Here is a 13,778-nt window from a genome sequence, read left to right on the forward strand (position 1 = left end):
TTTGAAAGAGTTTTTCCGAGCAATCCGTGAAGGCAGCATGATGCTGCGCGCGTAATGGATTTCCCCAACACCGCTGCTGCTTATCGGGGACCAGGAGCCGCAGCAGTCCGGGCGCGTTAAATCAGCTCCACCACTTGATGCCGGTGACCTTGGCTGGTGACGCCTGTCGCCTCGCGCTCTTCTCTTCACCATGGCATCATCATCACCATCACCTTCCAACGGGCTGGACGAGGACTGCGTGTTGCAACGTGGAAGATCTCAGAGTGACCCAAGCAGCATCACCGAGGTCCGCTTGGGGGAAGCTCGCAGGTCAGGTAAGGAGGAGAAGGAGAGCATCTCCCCACCTGCATTTAGGGCGCGGGGACTTCGGGGTTCATTCTCTGTGATGCCGCAGAATTTGTATGCAACAAACGTAGGTTATGTTGTGAACGTGCGTCATGTGGATACTCCCCCCGCGCGCTGTCAGATGTGGGCCTTCCAGGTTAAACTGGAATGTCTGGAAAGTCATTCACTGTGTTGTGGTGATTGTGGGAATATTTGTACTATGGCATGTCCTGTTGGGTGTTTTCATTCGGTTTCATAATAAACTAGAGAGTATTTTACCCCTTTTATATGCACACTTTTAGTCACTTGTTCTTACATCTACGTGATGATGTCGTTAGTGATAATCTTGATTTGAGTTTACATCATGTGAAGATAAGGCTGTACAGCACGGCTCGGCCATCACATGTTGGATGCAGTGTACTGAGCTGAAGCTGATGAGCGTGCTGGTGGTGTATTTGGCTGTTTCCATGGTGATCCAAATGGCAGAAGGCAGTTCTTGGCTCTCCAACTGTGAGAGCCGACATGGTGTTTGTCTGTCTGCAACATTCGGTGATGTGCAGCAGCCAGCAATTCAAAGAAGGCTGTGATTTAAGATTTTTCCCCTGGAAATGACTAGCCAGGTGTTCTCTGTTGCTCAGTAGCCACCAAGCAGCTACAGTGAATGTTTTTTGAAAGGTATTGTGTACCTTAGGTATACAGTGTATTGATATAAAACCATAATGAATAACTTACGGTTTGCAGGCAGATGCTGTTCAGAACAGATTTTGCAGCTGTTTGATGTGCATTTAAGAAAAAAGGGTTCAATTACAGTCATGCATGGTTTTTTCTCCTTCTTCTTCTTTTTTTAGCAATAAATTCTTGCATGGATGCTTTACTACTTTTTTTATTTCCATTTGTATGAGATACCACAGCCAGAACACAAAGCCCTTTCCAGGGGCCAAGCTATCTTTAGCTGACAGGGGCCACAGCAGCCCCTGCAGAAAGCATCTCTTGCCAGTGGCTGACGCTGCTGTGTTCGTGCCCTCGGTTCTCCAGCGCTTGTCACGTTGTCGTGGTTGTTATAGTTACGTAACAGCGTTGGTGTCTGTGAAACTCTGAGTCAACACTAGAAGGGTTGTCTTGTGATGTGCCCTTTATTACTATTTTCAACTTGATGCTGAATTCCTCCCTCGGCCCTGAAGCTCCTCTGAAGGCTGATTTCATCCTACAGCCCGGTGTTTCCGGTGCAGAAATCATGCAGTCAGGACTGTCAGGCAATGCAGCAAGAGAAAACCAGTCTGTACACCCCCCCTCTCTGCTTTTGGCACAACTCCTGCAGCTTTTATCCTGCCACTTGAAGAACTACGTCCATTAAATGGAATAAAGGGGGAGTGATAGATCTATGATGGTAGTATTATCAAAGGCACCCTGCTGGGCAATGTCACAGTGAATCAGTTGCACGACAGACTGGACTTAATATTAGATGATTTCCTACACTGCGATACTTTGGACAAATATTGTGTATTTACTCTATGGCACGTGCGTTCAATAAGAATAGAAAAAAAAAGTATTTGCTGAGTCCTCAGTTAATGGCTTCAAAGCAGAATCCCACACAGCTTCTTTTGATGCCATATAAAGCCAGCAGAGCACAGAAGATTCAGATTTAACATGAATACTGGCCTCGCAGAAGTTTCCACCTGGCAGCCCTAACAGCGCTTAGCCACACCAGCTGGAGTCAGCAGGCTGATTATGGATTAAAACATCTCTTCATGGAGTTCTGTTTAAGGTTTCACGAGGATCTGTTATAAAGCAGCCTCCTTGTTCAGCACAAACTGGTTACATCACTCATTTAGTTAGAGATGCACAACAATATGGCTGCCAACACATTACCAACCAAAGGTGTGTTTCCTCGTTGGTTTGGTACTTACTCAGTTTTAAACTGTACATCATCACAGTTTGCATGCAGGATGATCCAAACGCAGGTTTGCAGGTCAAGAGGATGAGGACTCATTAAACTTTTATGAAACTAATCCAAATGTGCTGCTGAGGCAACAAAACAGAGGTTATTACTAACAGAACTTTGTAGAAATAACACACAGATCAACAGTGACCAAGCCTTTTCTCATCTGCACGTCATTCTTAGTCTTAGCTTTCAGGAGAAAAAACAGCACAACAGAAACTATTTCTATATTTCTGCTTTTCCCTCCAGCTGTTTGATGTTTCTGATGCACGGTGGCGCCACAAAGCAGCTGAGCTGGAGTTGGTTTAGTGAGGATAGCAGGTAAATAGTAGCAGGAATAACTGGAAATGATGAAAAAGTGGAAACATGGAAATAGTTTCTGTTGTGTGTTTGTTTAAATAACAATATTTTTTCTCCTGAGAGCCAAGACTTGAGAGAACGATGAGATGAGAAAAGGTTTGGTCACTGTTGATCTCTGTGTTATTTCTACAAAGTTCTGTTAGTAATAAATTCTGCTTTCTTCTTCTTTATGCTGCTATATCAATTCATACATTCATTTTACATCATTTTAGTCTCACAATCTGACAGCTGAGGCTGGGAACATGTCTGATGCTGACTGGGATTAAAACGGTTGAGCTTCTACATGAATTCTCTTTGTCATTCTTAGGGCAAGTACTTTGTATTACTGTGACGGGAATTAACTGACCCAGTTCACCTTCCAGGGCCCTGACGGAGGTGAAACACTTTATGTCTGGGTATGCTAATATTTCCTTTGGCTCAAAGACCTCGGGGTCCATCGTCTGCAGCTCCACACTGTTCTGTATTTTTATGACATTTCCAGTTAAAGTCTCAAACACTCAGCTTCATGCCAAAAACCCAGTGAGAGTGTGAAATATGAGCATTGACAACTTGATAGTCTGCAGTGAGGACTAGAGTACTTCTGGTCCAAGATTTCAAGATGAATGCAGAAACTCTGACACTGACACTCTGCTTTACTGGTTTTCTATTCTCAGCTGTGCACACCTTTCATTCCATCTCTTGTCAAACTGCAGTTGCTGTGCAGTGACTCATGAGGCTGTGGAGATATTCACACATTTTCCTCGCTGCACTGAACATGCAAGTAGGAGTGAGCTGCCAGGCGCCAGGTTGGCTCCCAATGTGGAATGTGACAAACTAGCTTAAGCATTGGCTCCTTGATTAATAAAAAATGAGACTCTCAAATAAAAGGAATCTTAATCACCTCATCAAGCCCCTTTCCACCTCTTTAGACTGAATGTGAGGGTTGAATTGAGGCAGCTGAGAGGTGCAGGTGGGGTAGAACATGGTTGAGGAGCCCAGGGAGAAAGGGTTTGATGTTCAACCAGTATGTCAGAGCAGAGCAGAGCAAGCAAGAGAGAGAAATGGGTAGATGGATAGACAGATGCCTTTACTGATGCAGCAGCACACATTGATTCAAGAGACTCAGATAATAAAATAAGTCAGCAAAACAAAAATCTATAAACCAAATAATAAAAAAAATATACAAATCTGTGTACAACATATACAAATCAACAGCGCAAGAGAGAATACGTAAGAAGAATAGAATATAGAAGTATATACATTTAAATAAGGATGTACAAAATCAAATGTAAGAAAAACAATGTGCAAACCAAAATAGAATTTAAAAAGTAGAATAAAACGGAAAGTAGATGAAAGCAGCAGGTCTGGTGTCTAAGCAGCTCTTCTCTGTCTACCAGAGGTGGCTTATTGAACAGAGTGATGGGACGTGGCAGGAAAGGTTTCCTGTATCTGTCCGTACGACAGCGGAGCGTCTCAGTCTGGTGGAGAAGGAGCTCCGCTGTCTGACCAGTGAGCGCTGGAGAGGGTCGTCGGGTTCTCCATGATGGAAACCAGTTTCTTCAGCGACCTCCTCTCCATTGCAGTTTCACAATTGTCCAGTTTGTACCCGATATCAGAGCCAGCGTTCTTTATAAGTTCAGTCTGTTGGTGTTGCTGCTCCGATGCTGCTTCCCCAGCACACAGCAGCAAAGAAAAGCACACTGGAGACGACAGACTGGTAAAAGATCTCCAACATATTGCTGCAGACATTGAAGGATCTGAGCCGTCTTAAGAAGTAGAGCCTGCTCATCCCCTTCTTGTACACAGCATCTGTGTTGGATTTCCAGTCTAGTCTGTGGTTGATGGTCACTCCCAGGTACTTGTCCCAGGATCTTCAGTGGAGTTAGAGGAGTCCTCTTCCTCTGGAAGTCTATCCCCATCTCTCTGGTCTTGATGACATTCAGATGCAGGTGATTCCTGCTAGTCCACTCTGCAAACCCGTCTCCTTCATCCCTGTCCACACGTTATTCTGCTGGAGTCTGGCATCCAGCTTCCTCTGGTTTTTGTCCTTACTCCTCCTCAGTGACACCCTGTTCCTGTTGCACCCTCCTCTTTTCTTCCTGGTCTCCTGACTTAAAAACTCTCAAGCCTGCAGGTCCCTGGTGATCGAAGGCTTATTTTTGGGGAAACAGCACACAGACTGAGTGTGAATGGTGATTTATTCACAGAATCTGATGTAATGCAGTCAGTCATCTTGTTGATTTCCTCCCCGTGTGGCTGACAGGGAACATCCCAGTCCGTTGACTCAAAGCAGTCCTGTAGTGCTTCAGCAGCGTCCTCAGGCCACCTCCTCAATGTCCTTCTGTCCACAGGCTGTTGCTGAATAAGTGGGACATACTTTGGTGTTAACAGAATGATGTTGTAGTCTGATCTGCTGAGGGGAGGGAGAGCTGTGGCAGCGTATGCATCCCTGGCATTTGCATACAGAAGATCCAGTGTTTTATTTTCTTGGGTGGGACAATCCACATGTTGGTGGAATGTGGGGAGAAGTTTGACCATACTCATGTGATTAAAGTCCCCGGTAGGGCTGGGCGATATGAACCAAATTGTATATCTCGATATTTTTTACCTGAATCACAATATATGATATATATCGCGATAAACGTTTTTTTACAGCCTAATTTACAGCCTTTAGTGCCAAATATACTTTTATTAAGGATCAGCAGCACATGTGCATTAAAACAGCTGACTGAAATTACAGTACCTTTATATTAAATTAAATGCTCCTAAAACAAAATAAATTAAAAATACTTTTCAATGACAATAATAAAAATACAGATGTGCAAAATGCAAAAGAAAAGATGCTTTTAACTCAAAACTAGCTATCTCGATATAAACGATATTCCCTCCTTCTATGTTGGGTCTGATAAAATCTCGATATATTGCCCAGCCCTAGTCCCCGGTTATAACTGTGAAAGTATTGGGTTGTTGAGTCTGTACCTTGGCAACGTGGAACTGATGCCGTCACACGCCGCCTTTGCGTCTGCTGATGGCAGGAGGTACGCTGCCATGACACAACAGAGGTGAATTCCTGAGGCAGATGATATGGGCGCATTCCCACAGCAAGCAGTTTTATGTCCAGGCAGCAGAGACATTCCTTCACATGAACATGTCCGGATTACACCATTTTTCACTCACCTACAGTGCAATCCCCCCACCTCTCTTCTTTCCACTGCTCTGTCGGCTCAAACAGTGCTGAAGCCAGGTAGCACCACGCCATGGTCCGGGATGAGTGAATGAAGCCATGTCTCCGTAAAGCACATGAAACATGTAAAATTCATCCAAACCATATTTGTTAGTCTGTTCCCTCTTCTAACAATCATCACATCTGGTTAAGCCATTATGTGTCCCTGACATCCAGAGACAGAACTTGAGTCTCATCTAGTCTGAAACATTAACCAAACTTCATCCATACCAGTTAACCCAGTTTGTTGAGGTGTAAAGAAGCAGCATCAGGATGGAGCTGAAAGCTTAGAGTTGGTGGTCGAAGAAATCTCACCTTCTGTTTTTTGTTTCTTTGTTTTTTATTTGATGGATACGCTGTAAATCGTACAGTTAGACTTGTTACAGATTTCACCTGTTTGCGGGCGCCTGTGTTCAATTATTATATTGAAACAGATGAGAAAATAATTTATTTCAGCCTGTTAATATTAACTTTAAAACCTTCAACAATATTAGTTAATTTAATTATATTAAACTCCCATCAATTTAATTTCATAATTATCATTTATATAATGAGTGGGACATTTTTTAACATTATAACCTAATAAATCTGATGTGGCTGAACAGGAATTATAGAGTAGATTAAGATATTTTTTATAATTAAAAAAAACAAACTTTTGTTGCAGTTTGGTAAGTTTTAATGGACGTGGTTCAGTTGAAGATTTAAAAAGTAAAACAATGAGTTGACATTAAATCACAAAGTGCTTTTCCTACCTACCCGCCTGTTTGAGGCAGGACGGATGCCCCTGTCTGCGGGAGAGTTAGTGGGTTGCAGCTGATAGAACAGCAACAGGAGTGATGATGGAGCTGAACTGGTGTGTGTTAAGGATGAGACAGTACTCTGTTCTTACTAATGATGCTGTTGTCCTTCAGTGGATTCCACCAGCTTCCTGTTTGGAGCACTCACACGATTTTCTTTGTTTGACTAAAACAAGACTTTTAGAAAAAATTAAAATATGTTTGCCCAGATAAATAAATCGAGTCAATCACAAGATTGATCACAGTACTATATTATATTATCACAAATTCTGCAAGGATATAATCTTGATTCAGGATCCAGAGATGGAAACGAGATGACATCACACAGTAATTTAAAGCAGGATACAATGCAAACCTTTCTCCTGCTGAGAGGATCAAACCAAATATTTGTGTAACTTCTGGCGTTATAGCAGTTGCCCAACACACCTTTAGATATCCACATGTTCCTCATCAAATTCATGTTTTGGCTGTTAGAACAAAACAAATATAAATGTTATTCTCCAAATGTTCATTCCAAAGAATGTCTAAAGAAGGGCCGGTGCCTGAAATGTCACAAACGTTTTATTTTTCAGGAGCAGCTTCTAGTGTGCAACTTTATTTACTTATTAATCTTTCAAAAGAATGTCCCACAGATTACTATATTGATGTTTAATTGATATTTTCAACTGGGATCAATGCTATTGGATAACTAATTACTGAATCAATGTGCATGGAAGACTAGTTACGCCCTCTAGCTCTCACTAGGGTCAACGTAGTATTATCAATGAAGCTAACATGCACGTTTTTGGGCTGTAAACATGTAAGGAAACTACATATAATGCAAATGAATAGGTTTTGTTACAGTTATAGTTAATGAAATGGTCAAGCACCAGTAAAAGTTGAGTACTAGTGGTGCTGGTCCCTCAAATCAAATTCTGCTAAGGGCCTGTAAAGACTCGGGGGTGGGGGCTCTGCCTATAAACCATGACACAGGTACTTTTGGTCAGTCGCCTAATTGGATGAGTCGACGGATTTCACTTGCTGATCCTGGTGGTTCAGCAAAGCGCCTTGTTGTCACCTTCTGTTTCCACCTTGTGACCTCACATTTGGTCAGATTGGTCCCTACGCTGCCCTTTAAGGTTAAAAGAGGTTAAAACAAATGCAGCAAAGTGGGGTCAACATGAGTTTAAGAAGGGTAACAGCAGGTAAGGGCAATCTGCCACAAGAGGGCTGTACTTGGCAAATGGCTAAATGTTGCATAAGTGAGGTGAGCAATCACTGTCACGGCCGGTCCAGCACTGCAGTCACCAGATCTCCCAGAAAGAATAGGGACGGTTTGTCCAAGGTCGTGCTGCACTGAGGGAGAACCGAAAGACGCTGCACTCAGGATTACTCAGCACCGCTCTGCAAGGTTGCCAATGAGTCATCTGTGCAGAAATCTTGTTGAAATCTTACAAGTTATTAAATTGAAAACATCCACACAGAAAATTTTAATTTTGGGGGCATTTTAAGAGCTGCTGCAAGTCATCTGAGTTTCTTTGAATATCATGTTTGATTCAGAAGTGGAACAGCTGAAAGCACTGACAAAGACTTAATACAGACGGCATAGTGTGGTGTCATTGTAATGCAGGCCTATAAATGATATTGTGGCTTTGCTGAGACACTAGTAGGTGGTATGAGAAGTGAATATTACCCTTGAGTCTTTGCAGCATTGATTCTTTTAAATGAGTTGGCTAAGACTCAGATAATGCGAAAGCACCCTTTTTCTTGTTTTTGTGCCAAGTCATCTCTCATATTGTTGTGCACTCTGCAGAGACGTCCCCGGGTCCCACTGTTTGCAGGGCCCTGGGGAGCATCACAGGAAGCAGGACAAAACATGACGTCACCCTCGCCCAATGTGATCAGAGGACATTAACTCCATTATGCAGGACACTGTCATTACTCAGCTGCAGAACCACAACACACAAATGAAGAATACCGAGCTGTTTGGACCCTGACTGAAAAATATTATTTATATAACACACAACGCTAATAAAATTACCAGATACAGTTAAGAACAAAGCGATTTGACTTTTGATTTAATTATGTGAACAAGTGGTAAGAAAATTAGTTAAGACAACGTGATGGAGAATGTTGAACAATTCTTCTTCATCGCTCTGGGCTTGAACTTCTTTTACACATTTTTGATAGAATTCAGGTTTGGACCAAAATGTTAAATTTACTGTTCCCTAATCATTTTCTGACTACTTTGGTTATATTTTTGAGGATCATTGTCTTGTTCATTGAAGGTCCAATGCACAACACAGCGTGCATAGCCTTTGCAGAAGCTTTTTACGTCACCTCAGCTATAAAGGAAACGTCTGTTCTTTGATTCTACGGATGAATAAGAGGAAATAGAACTGTCTGGAAAGAAAGTGGTTGTGGGCATGTCATGGTTTGTGCTTTGCCAGTGATGATCAAGTCAAATTAATCAAATTCACAAGAAAAGGAGAGCATTTAATATTGTGGAATAAAGCATTATGCAGTCTCATCAAATCAGCTCTTCTAACATAGATTGAAGCAGGTGGTGGAAACCTTCCTCAGAGGTTTTCTCCATATTAACATGACAGCATCACACAGTTGCTGCAGGTTTGTCGGCTGCATCCATGAAGAGAATCTCCTGTTCCACCACATCCCAAAGCTGCTCTACTGGACTGAGATCTGGTGGCTGTGGAGGCCGTTGGAGTCCAGTGAACACATCATCATGTTCTAGAAAGCAGGTGGAGATGATCTGAGCTTTGTGACATGGTGCATTATCCTGCTGGAAGTAGCATCAGAAGATGCTCCACTGTGGTCATAAAGGGATGAACATGGTCAGCAACAGTACTCAGGTAGGCTGTGCTGGTTAAACCAGGCCACGTTGGTACTAAGGGGCCCAAAGTGGGACAAGAAAATATCTCCCCCACCATTACACCAGCAGCAGCCTGAAGCATTGATCCAAAGCAGGATGGATCCATGTTTTCATGATGTTTCCAGCAGATTCTGAGCCTAGCATCTGAATGTGGAGCTGAAATGGAGACTCATCAGACCAGCAACGTTTCTCCATCTTCTATTGTCCAGTGCTGGTAAGTGTGTGTGAATTGTAGCCTCAGTTTCCTGTTCTTAGCTGACAGGAGGCACCCGGTGTGGTCTTCTGCTGCTGTAGTCCATCTGCTTCAAGGTTGGACGTGTTGTGTGTTCAGAGATGCTGTTCTGCAGATCTTGGTGGGAACCAGTTCTTATTGGACTTCCTGTTGCCTTTCTATCATCTCCATCCAGTCTTCCCAGTCTCCTCTGACCTCCTCTGACAACTGCTGCTCGCTGGATATTTTCTCTTCTTCAGAACATTCTCTGGAAACCCTAGAAATGGTTGTGTGTGAAAATCCCAGTAAATACTCCAACAACCATGCCATGTTTGAAGTGTCTTGATCTTCAGCAGGTCGTCTTCACCACATCTACATGACTACATGTGTTGAGTTGTTGCCATGTGATTAACTGGTTAGAATTTTGTGTTTACAAGAAGTTGAACAGGTGGACCTCATAATGCAGCCAATCAGTGCCCATGAAAAGTTTAAGCTACTGGATTAAATTAATAGTTCGGATTTTGAGTTGAAAACTAAATTTTTCTCAAATTTACCACCATTTTTTACATTTTCTTTCTTTAAAAACTAGAGTAATTTAACTATTTGCCCGAATCAAGAATGAACCTGCATGATGTAATAATGTGTTCATTTTTCCTCTCAGAGAAGATATATTTTCTAAAACATCTCAATATAGATGGAATGCATTTGTGTCAGAGAACAGACGTGATTAAACTGCAGCACAAGCAGAAATGGAGAAACTGTACCACCCCCTCCCCCCTCAACACACATACACCCTATGCCTCCCCTCCCCCAACAAACAATCTGAGACCTCTACAAAAACAACAAGGATGTCACATTATCACACAGCAGAACAGTCACATGAAAAACAGGCAGGGAAGCCATGCTCAGACATCAGCAGCCAGCTCAGTGTTTTCTCTCCCAGCACAGATTTGCTTTTATGCTTCATTTTGCTCTCTGTGACTATAATTTGTCCATTGCTTAAACTGCCTCAAAACAACCTTTTATGCATTTGAATATGTGTTCTGCATGTTCACGATTTTTTTTTGCTCTTCAGGGATTTAATATACTTGAAGTACAGTCAGCATCAGTGTATTTTCCTGATGTTTTAGTATGTTTTACTTCAAGACCAAAAGGCATCTTACTGTGTAGCAGAAGCTCAGATCTACCCAGCGACTGCATGTCGGCGGGAGCTACTTGACTTAAGCTGTCAGCCATTTACACATAATGTATCTTTTATGAATGTTTCATGTGCTGACCTAATTCCTTTCAAAGCCGAGTAAAAGCAATATGTTGCACATGAGAACACACCAGAGCTCCCAGATGATCCTTCTAACATCGTCTCACAACCAGAGGACGTAGCGTGGCGGAAGTGCAGCTACAGAACAGGATGACTTGGATTCCCTGGGAAGTCGGAAACAGCATCTTGAGGCCGACTGAGCTGTTATTTTCAGCCGTTTGTTTGTACAAAACCTACACTGCATCCCACTGCGATGGGGAACAGCCTGGTGAGGGCTCTATCACACAAAGAAATATTCACTGCCAGTGGTAGATGTAATTAAAAGAAACCATTAAGCACAGAGTTGGGATGGAGAGATGTGGTTGACTGTCTCAGCAGTGTCGAAGGAGGAAGAGGAGGAGGGTGGGTGGAGGAGGGGTGAATGCAGCAGCTGCAAAAAAATTAGTTTGGCCTTGATTTATGGCGTTGACTCTGCTGACCACATGCTGCCCATAAGGAACTTCCTGCGATCTGTGTTCAAGCCGGTGTTCATCCTACACACTGAGACATCCTCCCTACGTCTTCCGCGCAAGCATACAACACAAAAACTTAGTTTCAGTGTGAGGACACCCCTATAAATCCAAGTGTGGTAAAATTAACTAATTAACTTTCATTTTATGTAAATTTTATGTATTTTTATAGAAATTGCATATTTAAACTATTCATTGTTGCATAAGCTAATAATAGATCCAGGAATTAATTTACACTGTTGAGGCATCTTAGCTTTGTGGTTATTTACACTGAGCCATGAACACCAAAAACAGTTAATTACCTGATTTCAGAGATCAGAAATCAGATAATTCAAGTGATCATGTAGACAGCATAATCTGATATCTTTTATCAGATAATGCTGGTTATGAGAAACTGGATAAACAGACCTAGATTTCTCCACAGTACTTTAGTGTCTTCCTGCAAGTAGACCTGTGTATCTGATTTACATTAATGCATGCAAATAAACAAACTGATGAAAGAGCCCAAATAATTTTAAAAAATCAGAACTAAAGAAAATTCAAATTAAGGAATGAACGAACAAACGAACAAACTGACCTGAACATTCAAGCAGCAGAACTTAAATACCAGCAAAACCAAGAGTAAACACAAAGGAGGAAATAAAATGGCTGCTACAATTTGTACCAACCAAAACCTCAAAATAAATCCCCTAACACCCCCATGACACTGCAGCCTGTGGTAAAGTCCATTGAATCTGGCAGCAGCTGGTTGGAGTCCTCCGCCTTGGCCCCACCCTTGTGCACCAGGAAGGAGAGACTGAACCCCAGGTAACTCCAAAATTAATATATATATTAGTATAAACATAATTTCACCTTACAGTGCCAGTGTAAGCTACTGGAAATGAAGTGACTTAGTAAAGAAATAGTGTGAAATGGTACTTATGGTGTTTAGACTTATGGCTTCAAATACAGTTAAAGTGGAACTACAGTATACTGGTGGTGAGGTGTGGATATTAATGTGTGTGGCTGGCTGGCCGTCACAGCCTTTCATTAATCATTAAAAAGCCTAAATGAAACAAAAGATCCCAAGTGAAAGTATAAACACTGGATTTTTATTATGGAATTTTACTGACATCTTTCAATGCTGGAATATGACAGGTTTTTTTTAGTTTTCATCCAACAGCCCAATTAATTCATGCAACCATACTACTTTAAAAAAGGAGTACCTTATTAAGTATGTGATAGTCCTATTAGTTTTAATGGTACCATAACTGACAACAACCCAAACACATTGAGTTGGCCCAACATATTGACATTTACTTCAGTCAACAAAATTCTATATCATTAAACTGATCCCTTAATCCAGGAATTAATTTACAATCATATAAAAACAAAATAAATGCAAAGGAAAAACAAATAGAATAAAATATTATTACATATAAGATAAATTAATACAAGTTAATAAATAAAACTAAATGTATAAATTAAAATGAAAACAAAAACAAATACATTAATAAGATAAATTAATTAGATATAGAGAAATAGAATAAAGTGTAGAAGTAGAAAAGGCATCAAGGGGTTAAAACATTTAATTAAGGTGGAAATTATTTCCATCATTTTATTACGGTCACATTATTATTAAGGCTTATATTATTATTGTAAAGTCATTTTTTCAGCTGCACATCTGGCTGTGACGATCACATCCTGCGGTATGTAGATCACGATGAAGGCCAGTTTTCATTATATTGTGTAGCCACAAGACTCACAGTGAGAATAGGAGTAAATCGCTATATTATACCATCAGACACCATGTTTAAAAGATGGGACTCAGACTGTTTGGACAATCAGACTTTCTGTCAGACTTTCAGAGCTTTGCAAACTTCAGCCACTTAGAAATCAGATAATGATTTGCAGGGGTTGCAGAGCCCACACACCTGTATGAGATTAAAATAAATAGGTGCATGTGAATGGGGTCCATCATTTTTAATTTGTCTTATGGTTTTTGAGCTTTACCAAACTTGTCAGTACTTTGGTAGATGATGACAGCGCTGCGTCTACAGTATCAGTTCTGAACAGCCCTGATCATCCCTGTGTTGTTAAAGATGTCTGATTACAGTAATTAAGGGATATTAAACAAATGCATTTGAAGCTCTTCCCAATCAGGTCAGCAAGTAATGAAGGAAAAAAAAACCTCTGTAAACTGGATATTTTTAAGTCTTGCACTGACACAAAAAAGACATCCGAATTAATCTCTGTGGACTCCGGGGAGCTGATCAATCAAAGTCCCCCTGTCTAACCCCAGGCAGCATCGAGTCCAACCTGAAATTCCT

The 13,778-nt window shown here is 41.4% G+C and overlaps 1 protein-coding gene across 3 annotated transcripts in view; it reads left to right on the forward strand.

Moving 5' to 3' along the window:
- The window catches only part of phactr3b (phosphatase and actin regulator 3b), a 61,753-nt gene continuing 47,975 nt past the window's right edge, over positions 1-13,778 (forward strand). For 2 of the 3 annotated variants that reach the window (XM_041981273.1, XM_041981274.1), the window contains exon 1: positions 2-314. In XM_041981273.1, the coding sequence (XP_041837207.1) occupies positions 191-314 (124 nt within the window). In that variant the 5' untranslated portion in view covers positions 2-190. Of the gene's footprint in view, positions 315-13,778 lie in introns of all 3 variants that reach the window. The other variant, XM_041981275.1, reaches the window with a different exon arrangement.

Source organism: Melanotaenia boesemani, chromosome 3 (genome assembly GCF_017639745.1).
Source record: "Melanotaenia boesemani isolate fMelBoe1 chromosome 3, fMelBoe1.pri, whole genome shotgun sequence".
NCBI classification, from domain to species: domain Eukaryota; kingdom Metazoa; phylum Chordata; class Actinopteri; order Atheriniformes; family Melanotaeniidae; genus Melanotaenia; species Melanotaenia boesemani.